The sequence below is a fragment of the Phoenix dactylifera genome, chromosome 7, assembly GCF_051530095.1.
Source record: "Phoenix dactylifera cultivar Ajwa chromosome 7, Ajwa_hap1_PhDact_Kaust_v1.1, whole genome shotgun sequence".
Classification (NCBI taxonomy): domain Eukaryota; kingdom Viridiplantae; phylum Streptophyta; class Magnoliopsida; order Arecales; family Arecaceae; genus Phoenix; species Phoenix dactylifera.
The window spans coordinates 34,109,663-34,127,653 of NC_143196.1; the positions used below are offsets into that span (position 1 = coordinate 34,109,663).

Genomic DNA, 17,991 nt, shown 5'->3' on the forward strand with positions numbered 1-17,991 from the left:
AAATATTTTCTAAAAATATAAATAATATTCGAAAGAAAAATATTGCATGTTTGATTCATTATGAAAAAATAGTGTGCTTTCTTGAAAAAATTATATAAAATACTTATCATATTTTTAATAAAAAAATTATTCTATTTTATCTTAAAAAAATATTTGAAAAAAATAATTTTCAGCTAATAAATATTAAACCTTTTCGTATCTCATATAACTTTTTTTAAATATAATAATTTTATTCTCATGAAAAAACTACTTTATTTTTTTTTTTTTTGTTGATCATGCTTTTTCTTCTTCTTCTCCCGCAAATCAAATAAATTCTAAATGAAAATAAATCGACTTGAAAAATTAGCCGCTTTTGGTTTTCTAATGCCTTGTGTAATATTTTTTTTGTTTTTTTCACCTCTCCCTAGACTGTTAGCCTCTTTTGGTTTTAGAATGCGTTGGGTAATGCGGTTGCTTTTCCATTACCTTTAATCATTGGTATTTGACTAATATGAGCTCTTTTTCTTGAGGAGACATCTTTCCCATGTCCTCGACGACTACAAGTTTTGTCACCATTTTCTTGAGAAGAAAAAAGAGTTGCAAGTTGCTCGAACTTTGAAAAATAGAATAGCTTATAGACTCTTCTTAATTCTTATAAAATAAAAAAAATTGCATTATATCAGTTTTTCTCAATTATAACGACACGTAAGATCATTAACATAGCAACATTACAGATGATTTGTCATAAAAAATGCATGCTTCTGTCAACATTTTAGTAGATAATTAGCTCATTTGTTATGTTGGTGCAACTGCAGGCAACTAATGACAGTGCTAAGTGGATATTCATATTATATTTCTATCAAATTGTGCTTATGAATGGAGACAAACATTATCCATGTTACTAATCTTAAGACAGCATAAACACTACTGAAACATATATAATTGCATCCCTCTCCTCAACACAAGTATTGCAATGTTCTTCCAAGTTTAAATCCTAAAATTTGCATGCCCATCATTTTTCCTAAAGACTAAACATGCAAGTTTTTCCGAAGAGATCGCGAAAAGTGTGATGCCTAAGAGAATTTCAACCAAAAAAAAACATAGAGAGAGGGAGAGAGAGATTATTGAGAAGTGGGAGTCTAATGGTGATTATCATGATAATAGTTTATAATTTAGAGATCATATTTCCTCAACTTGACTAGGGCATATAGGATTAAGATATAATATCTTAAAGAAATAAGATGGTTGAATGAGGTCCAATTTGGCACATATCTTTACAAATTGGTTGTTGAATTCTAAAATTTAGAGCAAAATCATACTCATTTTCATGTAAATAGTTTCTTTGCACTTGACAGATATTGAAACATATTAGACCATGCTTATAGAAATTGATTGACATATCTAATATTTGTTGCGATCTAATTATTCTTCACAAGCTAGCATATCGATCGACAGATTCTTCATGGGCATGGCATGTGCACTATGCTAGTATGCAATTACAGATAAAAAGACTATTCCCCCTTCAAGTCCATGATGTACATCCAATTTAATCTCTTGTGACAATCTTGAGCTGTCCTTTATATTTTTTTTTTCCCCTCTCTCTCTCTCTTTACATGGATTAGATTCAAGCTCATTTCCTACATCTAGTTTACCCAACTCACCCTCCCTTTTTACCTGCATGGCAATTTAGCTGTTGCAAGAGCCTGCCACCATCCTCAGCCCCACATTCAAAAAGCTATTATAGTTGAGCCTTCATAGATTCTAAGAAAGCCTAAACTTGAACCCAACCACGCACCTGAACGATGCCTGAGCATGCCACACTTGCACCTCATCATGCTCCTGAGCCATGTCCTGGTCTCACCAAAAAAACTCAAACTTATTGTGCCACCAAGATCATAAAAGCATCAGAAAATTCTTCGACTTCGAATGCCCTGCATTTCTAAATTGACTCAAGCAGTGAATTACAAATTGGAGTTGGCGTCGCAAAGGATTCATTCATATAAATAGATTTGGAATAGCTTCATGTACATGAAAACAAAGCCAATCTGACATCAACTTTCTGTGCCCCAAAAGCTGCCAAACCAGAACAGACCTTCTTCCTCAACAAACTCCTCCCACATCTTCTCAGATTCCAAGAAAGAACTCCTATCACCAACCCAACTCTTCCCTTCAATAATAACATCATTCACTCCTTGAACTCCTAATGCCTCTCCTCTCTCCAAGTCGTCGCTCTCTCCAATCACATATTCATATTTCTTCAGTCTCTTTCGGAGCTTTCGCAGCACGATCTTCTTCGACTTCACTGCCATTCTCTGCGGTAATCTGATGAAGAGGAACACCGTGATTTGGAGGAGCAAACAAGGGCAGCAACAGCATACCACCATGCAATCCACAGCGAATAGGCTGCAGTCTTCCAGGGTGTCGGACATTGGTTCTGGGAGATTGAAGGAGAGCAAGAAAAGAGAAAGAGGAAGAGAGGAGGGGATTGATGGAAAGCAATTGCTTAAAAAGTGTTAAGGTGGTGCAACAAGGAACACAACTTGTTGAAGCATAATGGCTTGTCGTGGAAGTGACTTAAGAGAGAGAAGCACGGCTTCAAGCATTGCTTTATTTGAAGAAAAAAAAGGTATTGCTTTATTTGACTCTTTTAAGCCAACCTGTTTGTCATCTGGAATGTTGGGTGTGGACATCACTAATAGATCCCAAAAAGAAAGAAAAAAAAAATAATGAGTGTGGATAATATAAATATGAGGAATGTTTCCTTAAGCTTCAAAGATGTCATTAACGGTTTAGTTTAACTAATAGATCAAAGAAGACATGAGATCGTACTAAGCTAACCATTAGATTTGAGTTTGCAAAAAACAAGATTTCCTCTCCACATTTTGACATGCTTGGTGTAAACTTATGCTGTCAAATTTGATAATGAAAGGTCATGCCGACCGTGGCGTTGTTGCGCAGGACTGCAAGAGCTCTATGGGGTGATCTTGGGTGAGTTAGGCCAAGTAAATATAAACCTAGCACAATCCAACTAATAAAATACCTAACTTTAATGTAATCTGACCTGAAAATGAACCCACTTGCCCAGTAACTAGTGTAATCAGGTCAGGTTGGCAACCTGCGAAATATGGTGTTAGCATCAGGTGGGAATCCCAACCACAACAATCATGGCTAGGTCCGAGTAATTGGTTTTGGCTTTCTTGCTAAAGGGACTTGGTTGCAGTGGCAAAAACAGCAATTGATGTTATGTGACTTCTAATGAAGGATCCATGTTGATGATGGGTCACTGAAGTGCATTACTGGACACAACAAATGTCAAATGAGGGATGATTGCAGGAATCTCAGAAATGAGACTTTAGGCTCGCAGGCTAGCAATAATCATGCAAGGAAGACAAACATGCAGGCTAGATATCCAACAATTGTAGTCAATAAAAAAGAACATCGAACCCAAAAGCTATGTCGGCGATTTATACGTTCGCATGTGAACTTGAAATCAAGTCTCCAGAAATTTATGAAAGCAAGTTGATGACAGGATGGATCTTTACTGTTATGCACTTTGAGATCTTGAGAAGGAGAAAAAATGATTATTTGAAGCCACATTCATATTTTGAGGCAACGATCAAGTTCTCAAGCAGAACATGAATTGCAGAAATAATATCAAGTAAAACAGGAGTGCGGTGACAGGTCTTATTGTAACAAGTGAAAATTCTCAAAAGTCTTGCAAGGAGTGAATGCCAAATGAAAATGATGATGTTATCAAAAGATGCTAGAGAAACTAATTGTTAAAGGGATCTTTTTTGCATAAACGTCATTCAAACTTTTGATAAAACACTAAATTTCACTTAAGCCTCTGATATTGCTGAAAATTCTCATGCCGCCAAAGTTGGAACTGTTTTACTGAAACACCAAGGGCTCAGTAAAGTCATAAGCTCCCAATCATACTCCACCGTAGCAGTCCGTACCAGCCGGTACAGGTCGGTATGTACCGGTCCGTCCTAGGACCGGTACCGGATCAGTGTGGAATCCGGTACCGATAACTTATCATTGGAGAACCGATATGGAACCAGTATATACCGGTCCGGACTGCCACCGATACGCCAACCGGTACCGGTATGACAGACCTTGATCCCAACACTATTATTCAGTTCAAGTTCTGGCAACTGCAGTTTGTAATACTTCAACTTTCAGAATGACAGTATAAAGAATTGAAGGAGAACAAATTACATATAGAATCATTAATAGTGCCTGGCTGTATGAAAAATTCAAAACCCAAAAATTCGTTTCACTATAGAAAGAATAGGGAACAAATCCATAAGGCATCCATCTCCGTTTCTGTATAAAAGAATAACTACACAAAAAGAGAAAAGGGGGGAAAAAGGTCACACCGTGAAGGCCAAAGAGTAACCTATTTACAACTCCGATCGACTCTTCCAACTAGCTTGGCTGAAACTAGTTTGGCTGAAATCAGTGCTGTAATCCGGGCTTCCAAATGCCATCCGCCGAAATAGTCTGATTTCTGATGATTGTGGCGCATTGAAGAGTTCGCTTTGACCCGGTTTCAGACCATTGCTAAGGTCAATGTCGGCTAAGCTATCAAGAACTCTCACCACCTGAGAGATAAGACTAGATTAAAATAGCATGAAGAAAATTGATGAAGTTCTTTTCGCAATGAGATTTTTTTTCTTCTGTTGTTTACCTTACTCATTCGAGGCCTCATTGCTGCCGAATGACGGACACATGCTGCTGCTGCTTCAATCATACGAAACATCTCAATTTGGTTATAGTTATTTCCAAGCCTAGGATCGGATAATTCTTCAAACTCTCCCGTTTCAAGTGCATGGCTAAGCAACGGTCGTGCCTGGAATATCAAGTTTGCAGTTAATTAAGCCAGAGATTATCATTTTGAAAAATGATATAACAAAGCACAAGTTAGAGAATCTGATGAAAGTAGATTACTATCCAAGTAATCCACAGTGGAAATGAAAAATAACATGTTTGGGCAGGACAATCGATGAGCAGTATTTCCGTTGGAGTGGAGAATAGGTGTCAGATTTTTCACATGATGTGCTTCCACAGATTTGTTCAGTTTACAAGATCCCGACCATATTGTCTAGTAGTTTACTCAAAAACTTTGTTGCTTAGGAAGACAAAAGATATTTAAAAAAAAAACTTTATCCATGCAAAATTTATGATGTTACATAGCTAAAAGCCTAAAAACACTGCAGTGCTCTCACGCAGGAGGTGGAGCCTGAGCTATAGGTGTCAGGTTTCAAACCAGTGATATGGTTTTCGTTGTCCAATACATACAAAATGTCCAATCTCGATCATACACAGGAGAAAAGTCTATTCATTCTCTATTATGAGCTCCATCTCAAAGAAGGACACCGTTACATCAGATAAGCTGCCTTACTTGATAGTATTTCACATCTCAAACTCCAAATCGTACTCTTTTTTTTTATTACATGGCCATAAGTCATAACTCATAAGGTTAGTTCATAATTGTGATAAGTTCATTAGGCCCAGCTTCATTCCTCAACAGCTAACCATGTGGTGGTATCCGCAACTTAACCAGTTAACAATGAAGCTGAAAAAAAGCATTGTTTGGCTTTTTCTCAATTAACTATACCTTTTTGCTGAGATGAACAAATGTTGTTTGGTTAGAAAAAGCATGGGTTAAGTGATTAAGCGCCACTTTTTGGGTTATATGGACAAAGAAAAGGTAGCAAGAAAGAAAGGTTAAAGGTGAGAGAAGGTAAAACAAAGAAAAAATGAGGAGAGAGGGCTTACTAGATGGTTAAAGTTATTTCTCCTACCCTCTAAAATATCTTTAAAAAGGTTATCTAGGTAAGCAGGCATTGAGCTTAACCACCCAAAAAGTAGTGGTGTTTGGTTAGCTAAATGGATAACCATTAACTGGTGGTTATCCAGGAACAAAACTGGCCTCAGTGACCTCATGGCCAATGAAACACGATATGAAATATGGACATATGATGATATAAATAAGCTGATACAGTAAATCTTGAAAAAATATGCTACAAAATGGATGGGGTAGAACAATATATAAATATATATTTCTGGATATGTGTGTGTGTGTGTGTGTGTGAAAAAAACATCCATAAAGCATAATGATTAATCATAATACATGTCCATATTTCATACAATAACATTAATATCGACAAAATGCATCACTTAGTCCTCACTTGAATATAGAGACAAAAATCTGTATTCTGTACCACAATGTAACATCACAAGCTCTAAAATTAATCATCCATCATTGAAAGGTCAACATTCATCAAATAAAAAGAAAGCCCTCACCCTTATCCCCAAATGTATCAGAAAAATATCCCAAGTGCTTCCAGTAAGTAACTAGAATCTTTTCATTTAATTTTTTAAAATAAGATAAACTAAGTATGCAACATATCTTCGAAGTCACTATCTAATATATGTGAACTGGAAGTTGGCATGGCATGCAATTTGAAGGATCTGTACTTGTTTGTATATGTGGCGGCAGAGTAGATGCCTGTCTATAAAATAGTAGGAACTTCGAATTGAAAGTTCTTAGATAAGTTTGGGCTAGGATCCAACGTTTCCTAAAACATTAGACATGTAAGACAGTTGAGACTGAGAGACGTGTGTGGAAAAGCCTTTCAGTGAGGACCTAGGGATAAAAAATGTCTAAAGAGTTCAGAAGCTGATACATAATGGTTATGCATAGCCAACTGTGTGTAGAAAGGAAAAAAGATATTTTTAAAAAAAATCATCTGCATGTGCCTCCTAAATTAGGGGGTTTGAGAAAAGGTGATCCTCATTCTCATTATGACTGGATGTTGACATTACAAAAGTTTTTGTTCACCATCTATTAAGCATTTTGTATTTGTAGAAGAGGAATTAATCTTCAATATGGCGAGCAATAATCATGAAGCTATAACACATAGATGATGCTCAACAAAAATATCTACCAACTCAAGCATCAAAGAGGCTAGAACACTAATGAAGCAATCTGAACAGCTCATGCCTATTTTCAAATCTTCTGAAAAAATAATTGGCCATTAAAAGATTGCAACCTATCACATATTTCTAGAGCGTAGCAGTATAGTCTCCAAAACAAGGAGATCGATGCTTTCATGGTCCAGTAATATCTCCCATTGTTCTTGTTGAATTGAACTTGCTGTCAAAAGAACTTGGTATTACGGGGACCATGAGGCAAACTCTTTTCAGTTTTTGGTGCCAAGGAAACAATATGTCAGTCTAATCAGACAAGAATCCTGCTGCTTTCTGCTTTTACTGACATTTTGAAATCCACATCACATCAGTTTAATGTCATCTCTCAAACTAATAGAATTTATGAAATTTCTTCTAGGTCCGAGGAAGAGATTTATCCAACATGAGCTTGCTGACCTGCTGAAACTTTGTAGTGCAAATCTTTCAAAGGGTAACACTGTGAAGAACTAAAAAAATCAAATTATATCTAAGTGAAAGACCGACACTTGTTTGACAGAATAAGACATAAATGGTGAGAGAGAGGCAGGGGAATGAGGGACAAAAGACATATTAATTAATGCTAGATCACATTAATTAGGATCAAATCACAAATAAAACTTATGTGCAAACATATTGAAAATATGATTGTATTGAGTATATGGATTTCAAGGGATCATGAAGCCACGGCACAAGGCAACATGACTTCAGTCCAGTGGTTGGCAGCTGTCTCCCAAGAGCTTGTCAAGCAAAAGGCCTAGGGTTCAAACGTTAGCCGTGGCATTGCCACCATATTTCTCGAAAATGAAGCCGCAGCACAATGTGTTGATACAATATGGTATGATAATGTCAATACTTTTTAACCACACTCTCAATAAGAAATCCAGCATGAAGTTTTAATTCCATCTTCTTTCAGTGCCTTGATATAAGCTAAAGATATCAAACATGTATTCTAAATTCAATCAGATGACAAAACCTGGCTTGCTCACTCAAAGCATATTCCTAGATACATCTGAAAATTGCATGCTTCCTTGTAAAATGTGAATTATCTATATTAAAACCCCAGCTGTTTTGAGCTACTGTAATGAATTTGCAAGAGGAATGGGACACCATTATAGCTTACCCACTCAACAAGGCTCTCATCACCCAAGGGCTGTGATGAATCAACAGGCTTTCGTCCAGTAATAAGCTCAAGGAGCACAACCCCAAAAGAATAAACATCAGATTTCTCAGTCAACTTGCCAGATGATGCATACTCTGGAGCCAAATATCTGCAATGACAAAATCAATTCAGTTTGTCCTAAGCCAAAAGCATCATAGAATTCAGATCAAACCTTTATGAGGCCCTATATCCATCACATATAGAAAACACCATTGTATGTGGTTCACCTACCCAAATGTTCCCATTACACGTGTAGTAACATGTGTACAAGCGTCCAGAGCTAACCTTGCAAGCCCAAAGTCAGAAACCTAAGTCATAAATATGAGTTAATCACAAGGCTAACAAAAGTATGGTGGGTATCGAGAATATATTTCACATATCCCAGTTATATTGAGGCTACCTGAGCTTCAAAGTTGTTATCCAATAGAATATTCGAGGACTTTATATCTCTATGAATTATTCGTGGATGGCCTGACAAAAAAACAATAAAAAGAGCAAGAGAAATAAACAAGTGACCGAGGAAAATAAATGTGTATATTCTTGATGGCAAATATGTTGAAAGCACATAGAGGGAAATTTTACAATCTTCATGCAGGTATGCTATTCCACGAGCTGCACCAGCTGCAACCTTAACCCTGGTTGCCCAATCCACAACTGGCCTTCCTTCCCCTGCAAATGCAAATTCATAATCAACAAAAGCGCTTCACATAATTTGAAAACTGACAATTCCATCACTCTCAAACAAGGATCAGTTACTTTTGTAAAAGGAGTACACTGAAAGGGCTGTATCTTACCATGAAGATGATAATGAAGTGTATTGTTAGGCACATAATCATAGACAAGTAATCTTTGGTTCTCTGCGATGCAGTACCCTACAAGTGAAACCAAATGGCGGTGGTGCACGCGGCTGATAATCTCAACTTCAGCCTTGAACTCACGCTCACCCTGTCCCCCACCAACTTTGAGTTGTTTCACAGCCACTTCTCTTCCATCTGGTAAGCATCCTTTGTAAACACAACCAAATCCACCCTCGCCTAAAATATTCTGACTTGAGAAGCCATTGGTTATCTCATATAGTTCTTTATATGTGAACCATGATTTTGAATTGCCCAACCCTGCTTCAGATGGTGAATTCATGTACACTCCTTGACTTCCAGTACTATGGTGAGATACTAGAGGAGCTGATGGGGATCTTGGATAGGATGAATCTACAAAGAAAAAAGTAAGCATTGTTAACTAAATGACCATAATGGCATAATAATACATATAAATATTTCTTGGTAATTTTTTTAACAATACTATGAGCATTTCTTCATGAGAAGGATTGTGACTCACAAATAAATTATAGAACAACGGTCAAACAAAATGCTAAAAAATGACTTAGGAAAGTTTTAGGTGTTACCTGACATTTGTGAAGATGCAAACTGTGAGGGTAGGAAAAGGCCTGAATTATATCCACCATCCCGCTTTTTACGCTTCCTCATGAACCACAAAGCTACTCCTACTAAACTAAGCATCACAATAGCTGATACCACAGCAATAGGTATTGCAGTACTGGCCTTAATCCCACCACCTCCTCCGGAGCTGCCGCCCCCATTTGATAAATCTGAACTCGGATTGGATGACTTGTTGGGACTTGGGATAATTGGAGCGGCTGGATTCTCTGGAGTGGTGGGAGAGGGTAAGGGTAGACGACCAGCAGGAGCAGGAATGGAGGGTGAAGCTGGGGCAGATGGAATTGCACCACTTGAATTGTTAGGAGGAGGAGAAGGGGTAGAAGGAGTGGAAGGTGGCGGGCTTTTCGGTGGTGGTGCTGATGGATCAGAAGGAGGAGGTGAATTCTTGGGTGGTTTACCCGATGATGGTGGTGGAGATAAATCTGATGGTGGCGGGGAGGGGGAAGATGGTGGAGGTGAATTAGGAGTTTGTGGAGGTGATGAGGGCACGGAAGTTTGTGGAGGGGAAGGTGCAGGAGGCGGCGGCGGAGATAATGTTGGAGGTGAGGGAGAAGTAGGTGAAGGCGACGACACTATTTGTGGTGGCGGAGGAGATAATTTTGGAGGTGAGGGAGAAGCAGAAGGTGGAGGCGACGACACTATCGGTGGCGGCGGAGAAGTGGAGATGGTTGGAGGGGAAGCGGGTGGGGATGGTGAGGATGAAGGTGGTGGTGGGGAAGATGGAATAGATGGAGGCGGGGAAGGGGGAGGGGCAGTGGAACCGGTGAGAGGGGAAGTAGGCGGAGGCGGCGCATTCGATGATGTCGGTGGATCAGAGGTGGCATCAGGTAGAGTTTTGGGTGGTGGAGAACTAGCGGAAGGAGGAGAAGTGGAAGAAGGTGGTGGTGGAGCAGAGGCAGATGTAAATGGTGGGAGCACTGATGGAGAAAGTGGAGGAATGGAAGCCATAATTCCACCAAGTTTCAGCCCCTCCTTCCTCCCCTTGAACTAAGATCCCAAGGGATCCATAAACCCTTTTAAAGAACTCAAGACACCATGGCCCAAATCAAAATTCTCTCATTTTACAAACAAAGAAACTCCAAAGCTCCCTCCCTTTTCACAAGATCTCAAGATCAGAAGCACCCACAGATCCTCGACATTTTATGGCACCGAATCGAACTTCTAAATACACCTTTCTTTGTAAATATAATCCAAATCGGTGGAAAAATCAAAAAAATCTAAAAGCCCCCCTAAAAAACCCTCACTTTTTCCCAGAAAGGACCAGTCGACAACAGATAAATCTCCTAAATTTGATGAAATCAAACTTTCTATTGGGATCTCAAACTTCCACCTGTTCTTTTCCCTGACTGTAACTCCAAAATCCCGGATTTCAAGAACCCAAAGCTGAAAACTACAACCCAAATCTTCCAACAAAAACTCAGTACCACATTCCAAGACGCAAGATGGCGAACACTTCACCCCAAAAATCTCAACTTTTTGCCGGACAATTCCCCAAGATCCCACCTTTTTCAGAAAATTCACGCCAAAATGGAAACTTTAGAGAGGAACCAAGATCTCAAGAAAGTCTAGGCAGATAAACCCGAAGCTGCCAGCCTGACGGCGACCAAATGCCAATAAAAAAGGTCAAAATTTCAAGAGCTGAAGAAAGGGGACCCACCTCGCTACCTTTTCTCCACCTCCTCTCCCACTCCCTGCTTCCTTCCCTGGGTGCTCTTGACGGGAACGTGGCAACGACTCAATGAGCTTCTGGGTTGTCCAGGGTGAGAGAAGAAAGAAGACTTGCTTACATACCGTGAAGAATAATATCTTCTAAGTAATAAGACATTACCCCTAAGTATCGCTGATCACTTCCGGGCCTCGCGCCTAAATTTTATTTATTTTTAATCAAATTTTAGGCTGGGACTAATTGAAATTTGATTTTTTTTTTTTTTTCTTTTGCTCCAAGTCTGCCTCATGATCAATTCTATTTCTAAGTAATAATAAGATTTACCAAAAAATAAAAATATCTTATAAGTAATAAAAAAAATTAATGATAAGATAATACTTTATAAAAAAATATATATTTTAAATAACGATGTAATACTTAATTTTATTTATTCTAAAAAATAATTAGCCGACAACTTTGCTGAATTTTCAATTAAGTGTAACCATAGAAGAAAGGATTTATCCAAAATGCTTGTTCTTCCTTTGTTTGAAGGAGATGTGGGCTTACCTCCTATACTTTTTCATCCATATTTAAAATACGTAATAGCTTCTGGCTAAATGCCTAACACACTTACAAGTTTCAAATAAGCATATAAATCCTACTACTTTCCTTTTATTTCATTTTATTTTTCTATACTTCCTTGATCAGCTTGCAAATTAAACTCCTAGATCGATATTTCTTGGAAGAAAAATTTTCTTTTTTACTTTTCTACTTGCTGTTGCCATCTGTCGCTACTGAGTTTGGTACTTCAAACTTTTAATTGAAGCTAGTAAAAAAATACTTATGTTAAATTCAATAGTTAAATACGTATAAAAATAGTATTTATTTTTAAATATATTGATCTTTTCAAAATTTATCTCTTAAGCTACTTATATAGCTTGTTCAGATAGATTAGTTGAGTTTAAGATTTATGCAGCTCACTTGTGCTCGATGCAATTAATTTGAAAATATAAATAGATAGATAAATAACATAATTTTAATATTTTCAAAAATCATTTGTATATGTAGATCCATGTGCTTATTTATTAAATACTAAAAAAGATTTACATAAAAAGAAATTTAGCTAGATTGCGGGATAAATATCTCAAACATTAGATCGACATCTAACAACATGAATCGGAACCGACAAGCTGCAATTCAAAAACAATTTTACTTGAAATTAATCGAGCTAGCATGGCTTGGCTAGGTGGATCATAACATGTTTGCAACCCTAGCTAGAAAGGGTTCGTAACCTTTTGGAAAAGGTGTGAGTGGGCCTCAAACTAGGCAAATTCAAGAGGCAATTAGTTCCTTACTTTCTGGACTTTGCTTTCTCTTAAAAAAGGCAGATGGGGTTATGATCGCCTCTCGGTCAACCAATCTCTGTTTTTTAGGCTTAAATTTGTTCAGTTTGTCAAAGCAGCATACACATCCACGTCGAGACTTCTATAAACCGACAATCTAATATTTTAATAATATTTGTATCCTATCTATTATTTTAGAGATCAATGTACAGAGATAAGATTTACTTTTACCTAAAAGATGCATAAAAAAGCTCTAATATCCATCAATTAACACTTCCTTTAAATAGTAACGTGGACTTCGATAGGTCAACGGCCTCACCATCATACTTGAAAGGTATTGCAATGAAGAGAGGCTGCCGACCTGGATACTACATCCGCCCTAGCTTATCAAATGGCCTATAAATCTTGACCCTTTTCTAATTGGTTATGGGTCGGAAACATGTAGATTTCAAGGGCTAATGCTATATAGTGTTTATCGGCTCGTCAAATATATATATATATATAAATATCGATCACTTTATTGATTGGATAAAATTTCGATAATCGAACAATATATCTACCAAGTGCAATAAAACATATCAAGCATCATCGTACAAATAATAGGAATCAGTTCGAGCCAAAGCTTGATCAAGAAAAGATGCAATGCTCGTGAAATCAAATAGATCGATCGAAAGTTTAATCATGTAAACCAACCATAGAGATGTGGATCCATGGATCTTATAGACCTACTCATTGACTATTTTTGAACACGGCAAGTATTGGATCAAGTCAAGTAAATGAATCCAATCATTTCAAACACGAATAAAATTGCTACCACCAGCTATTTTCTTTAATAAGGCAGACGGATAATACATGCCTAGTATGAACATATCCAATAAAATTAGAAAATAAAATATTGCTCAATGTAGTCAAAATAGATAAAAAGTTGGTCCAAAAAATTCTTCTAGAATGCTTCGCGATAAAAGAAGCAATCCAGTCAAACGTACTATTTATACTGTGATGGTGTATCTTTGACAGAAGGGACAGGATCGGACCTACCCCACCAACCTGAATCGATCCGACTCGGATCCAAGTATCTTAGAACAGAAGTAACTTGGCTGAGATGTGAAACCTTCTCCTACTTAACGAACGGAGCTGCAATGGCTCCAAAATGCGTACTTAAAAATAGCTTTCAACGCACTTAATGATTGCTTGTTTCGATGGTGAAAGAATACAAATCCTCTATGGACCATGGACCTAAATAAGTGGACGGTCAGGAGGTAGCGTGTGGGTCCCACAAACTTACGCGTTTTCTCAGGGGCTTGCTTTGTCAGTGGACCAAACGAGCGGTGCGTCCCCACCACCACCTTCCATGTCATTAGAGTTGAAGAATCTATCATTATCTGCAGTAATAAATTATAGGAAATTGTTTGCTATCCTGCCTTTGGTTTTAACAACTCGGAAAAAGAATTGGCCACCTTTTAATCATTAAATCATTCTAAAGACATCGTTCGTTGAATCTTTGTCGTGCATTTCTATCCTATGAAGACAAATACAAATATAGAGTTTGGATTGGAATGGTGTAGCCCTTAGACGAAGAAATTATATTCTAAGAAGTTCGCTGCGTCACGCAATCGCATAGACTCTATTTATGATGCATTCATCTCAAAAAAAAATTATTTTCTATACCGTATGCACTATAAAGCTGTATGCCCATCAATTATGACCGTTCGTTTATGTAAGCTTCATTTATCAAATATGCATCTTAATGCATCTTTATAGAAATGAGTGGTTTGACTGGTCCCATGCATGGCCAGATGGTGCATACAATGTAGAAAATAATTTTTCCATCTTTATAAAAAAATATAAAATATATAAATAAATCTATCTCATTCTATTAGCTTATGTTTTTGGAATAAGTGGTGATTTTAACATGGTATCAGAGCAGAGATCGTGACTTCGAACCTTGTCTTCGTACTCTTTAATCTTATTATCAAAAATTTTACATGTTGGGCTCATCTATTAAAGGAAAGTCCGGCCCATATGTGAGAAAGAGTATAAGAAAATATAAAATATATAAATAAATTTATCTCATCCTATTATTTTAAACTTTTAGGATAAGTGGTGACTTTAACATAGTATTAGAACAGAAATTCTAAGTTCGAACTCGCACTCTTTAACCCCATTATTAAAAAATTTTAAATGTTGGGCTCACCCATTAAAAAAAAAGTCCAGCCCACATATGGAGAGAGGGTGAAAAAATATAAAATATATAAATAAATCTATCTCATTCTATCGGCTGAAGTTTTTGAAATAAGTGGTGATTTTAACAATCTTAATGAAGCTAATTGGTATAGTGCACTGTTTTTTACTCTATTCCACGAGCATAGGGCCTTAGGCTTCAGCTAACTCATATAAGAATGGTGTTGATATAAGATGGTGAAAAATAGCCCCTCTCAATTCTAATAAAAATATAAAAAAGAAAATACAAATGATGGACCATACATCCAAGTTGAAAATCTTCTACAACCAGCTTGACAGAAGTCATTGTGATTCATGACATATAAGATGATAGTTTAAAGGCTATAATTTGTACTTTCTTTTAAAGATTCTCATTTACGTATAAAGTGGTTTTAGATACAAAATAAGTCAAACACATATAGATCCAACCAGAACCAACCTAACTATACTTACCATGCATACTGAATTTAATAGGTTCTGCACGGCAGAATGAAGCCTAGAACTCATCGATTGGACTTGTTCGTGGGAATGTAAAATGATGCATGGACTAGCGTTCGTATTTGCCGGTTGAAAGCTAGTTTGGATGTTTGTCTCCACCAACCTACAGTGAGTCTGCATGTTTTTGGACAACGACGTATGTGGGTGAAGAACGTCCATGCAACGCAGGGACCCCAAATGTCCAAGTTTTTGATTTCTTAACCCCCGTACCAACCGTCAGCACCAGCCCTATTCTAAAATCTTCCGCCGTGATTCACGTAGAACGAAAAGACTCCCCTGTGCCAAACTTTTTGTCCCCTCTCACTTCTTCTTGATATCCAAATAGGTATCATTTCTCCATAACATGAAATATTTACCTGAGAGAAGTCTTGGAAGATATTATAAAGAGTGAATTGCTTCTTCTATTTAAAGCAACCAATGTGCAGTGTGCTCTATATACAAGTTAAGCTCTTTGGTCATGGAAAAAACACTGACCAGATACAGTATAATACAATAGTAGAATCTCATGATTTGGTAGTGCTATCTAAGAATATTGTACATGCTATAATGGACGAGATTATGCATAATTTTGATAATTGTAATAAAGAGAGTGAGAAAGAAAAAAAACTATCCTCATGACATCTCTATATTGTCTAGAAGAACAACATCATGACAACAAATGTGATGATTTATCCAAAAAAATAAGATAATAAATAATCCATATCCGCCGCGTGAATAGCGCTGTATATGCAACATTGATCTGTTTTTCCCCCTCACTCTCTAAAAAGAGAGCAAAGTGAAAGTTGCCTTCACATATTAAGTGAATGCATCAAAGGATGCAAGTTGACTTAAGAAAAAGAATTATAATTTATCTTCAGTATCAGATACGAATTGATTCATGGCGAGCGTCAAAAATAAAATTACTGTTTTTAAAGAATAAAGGAGCTACGTTTTTGGCATTGTTTTAGCACGAATTTTAAAACATATCCCATGTCATATGCAATATTCCTGTATCAAAAAGCTTAAGCAAGAGTGGTGTGGTAGCCACACCGAGCACAATCTAAATCTTGCTTGCTATAAGGACAGATGGCTTATTTTAGGGCTATAGCTCTGTATTTGGCAACTAGATGTTATGGATTTGAACATTTAGGCAAGGGCAGTAGTTTGCGCTCTCTCTCTCTCTCCCCCCCTCTTCAAAGAGTACAGAAAGTCCGTAGTAGATTTACCGTCCTCATTATAATTTTTACTTTCTTGTGACTTGTCAGGATGTACTTACGTTAGAGCTATATGAATTGCCGTTTTCATCAAAAGAAGAAGAAGAAGAAGAAGAAGAAGAAACAAAGAAAGAGTAAGTGCTACTCATCTTCTGACTTACAACACCATCCCTAGTGGCACTTCAGGATTGGTGGAGTGGTGCTGTTTAGCTTTTTATTTATCTCAGAAGTTTGATATAATATAATTACTTTTCATCCATAGAAAATACCAATTGCCTTATTAGTATTCAATGCTATGAATGTTGGAGATAACCATACACGAACAAAAATCTCCTGTGTGAGATCATCTCAAGGTGTTTTCTATTTTTATGATGTATTATAATGTATCTATCTTAAAGTGAAAACCAAGACATTAAAACGGAATAGGGTTTCTCTTAGCAACGGAATTCATTAATTCCATAACTTTAAAAAAACATAAATATTTATCCATCCGTATCTTTTCTTCTTCATTAAGCTGTTCTTCTCTCTTGGTTCATCAATAATACTGATAAATAAATTGGGTCAAAATTCAAGTTTGTGTCGAGAGCAATTTAAAACCATTTTATTGGATTGAGGGTCAAGATTTGGCTATAGATTTGATATAATCAGAATTGGATGATGAAGATCTTGCACCCCTCCTCTTTTCCACCGGCATGATGGGAACAAAAAGATGGATTTTCAAGTAATATATGTTATTTGCATATGTTGTTATGTTTGTTTTTTTTTGTATCGTAACTTTCTATTTCAACATCTTCGCAAATTATAATATCCAATGCCATGATATTTATATTTTAAAAATAAAGCATCTGAAAGATACCTGCTCAAAGATTTATATTGTTCGCCATATATTAGAAAGAGAATAAAGGTGGACTAGATAATATCCGTTCATATTCATTTTTGTATATGAATTTATCCAACAAACATGAATAAAATTTTAAGCATCCGATTAGTATCCGTAACTATATCCATATCCATAATATATATATATATATATATATATATATATATATATATATATATATATATATATATATATATGTATGTATGTAAGTATGTATGTATTTGATTTTATTTATAATTTTCTATTTTATTTTATATAGCATCTATAAATTTTTTAAAAAATAAACAACCATACGTACATACTATTCACTTAATTTACTTTTCATTTATTTTTTTTAATTTTATAATTATAAAATTTAATTTCTGATTTATTTTCTTATTTATATCTATATTTTAGTATCTAATTTATATTCATATCTATTTAAAATAAATACGAATATTAGTTTTTGCATCAAACTAATATTTATATTCTATCCGTATTTATATTTATTAAATAAAATGAGTGTGAATATGAATATATTAGTGTTCCATCTTATAATTAATTTTGATATTTAAAAGATTATTATTTTTTTATTTTTATTTCTGTCATTTTTCATTTGCTCCTTGTTTATTTAGCATTTTGTACATCGCCGGCCCAATA

At 36.2% G+C, this 17,991-nt stretch overlaps 2 protein-coding genes across 3 annotated transcripts; both read right to left on the reverse strand.

Annotated features, from left to right (window-relative positions):
• Positions 1 to 88: 88 nt before the first annotated feature.
• LOC120110980 (uncharacterized) lies at positions 89 to 4,055 on the reverse strand. Its single transcript, XM_039127067.3, has one exon. It carries the CDS (start codon positions 2,406 to 2,408, stop codon positions 2,031 to 2,033), a length of 378 nt encoding a protein of 125 aa, XP_038982995.3. The 5' UTR covers positions 2,409 to 4,055; the 3' UTR covers positions 89 to 2,030.
• Positions 4,056 to 4,181: 126 nt separating this feature from the next.
• Positions 4,182 to 11,372, reverse strand: LOC103701972 (proline-rich receptor-like protein kinase PERK8). 2 transcript variants are annotated; one of them, XM_026802570.4, is made up of 8 exons: positions 9,519 to 11,372; positions 8,911 to 9,324; positions 8,699 to 8,785; positions 8,517 to 8,587; positions 8,348 to 8,424; positions 8,078 to 8,225; positions 4,673 to 4,834; positions 4,182 to 4,586 (listed from the first exon to the last, which is right to left on the reverse strand). In XM_026802570.4, the coding sequence occupies exons 1-8, from the start codon at positions 10,519 to 10,521 to the stop codon at positions 4,386 to 4,388; spliced, it is 2,163 nt and encodes a 720-aa protein (XP_026658371.4). In that variant the 5' UTR covers positions 10,522 to 11,372; the 3' UTR covers positions 4,182 to 4,385. The 2 variants fall into 2 exon arrangements, with proteins under 2 accessions (XP_026658371.4, XP_089780660.1); XM_089924534.1 differs by having other exon boundaries at positions 8,517 to 8,785; positions 9,519 to 11,356.
• Positions 11,373 to 17,991: the final 6,619 nt, after the last annotated feature.

Coding starts and splice junctions, on each gene's coding strand:
- LOC120110980 (XM_039127067.3), bottom strand. CDS start 2,408: ATGTCCGACACCCTGGAAGACTGCAGCCTATTCGCTGTGGATTGCATG.
- LOC103701972 (XM_089924534.1), bottom strand. CDS start 10,521: ATGGCTTCCATTCCTCCACTTTCTCCATCAGTGCTCCCACCATTTACA. Junction 4,835..8,077: donor ATGAGAGCCTTGTTGAGTGG/GTAAGCTATAAT, acceptor TTGATATTCCAG/GCACGACCGTTGCTTAGCCA. Junction 4,587..4,672: donor TGAGGCCTCGAATGAGTAAG/GTAAACAACAGA, acceptor CTTATCTCTCAG/GTGGTGAGAGTTCTTGATAG.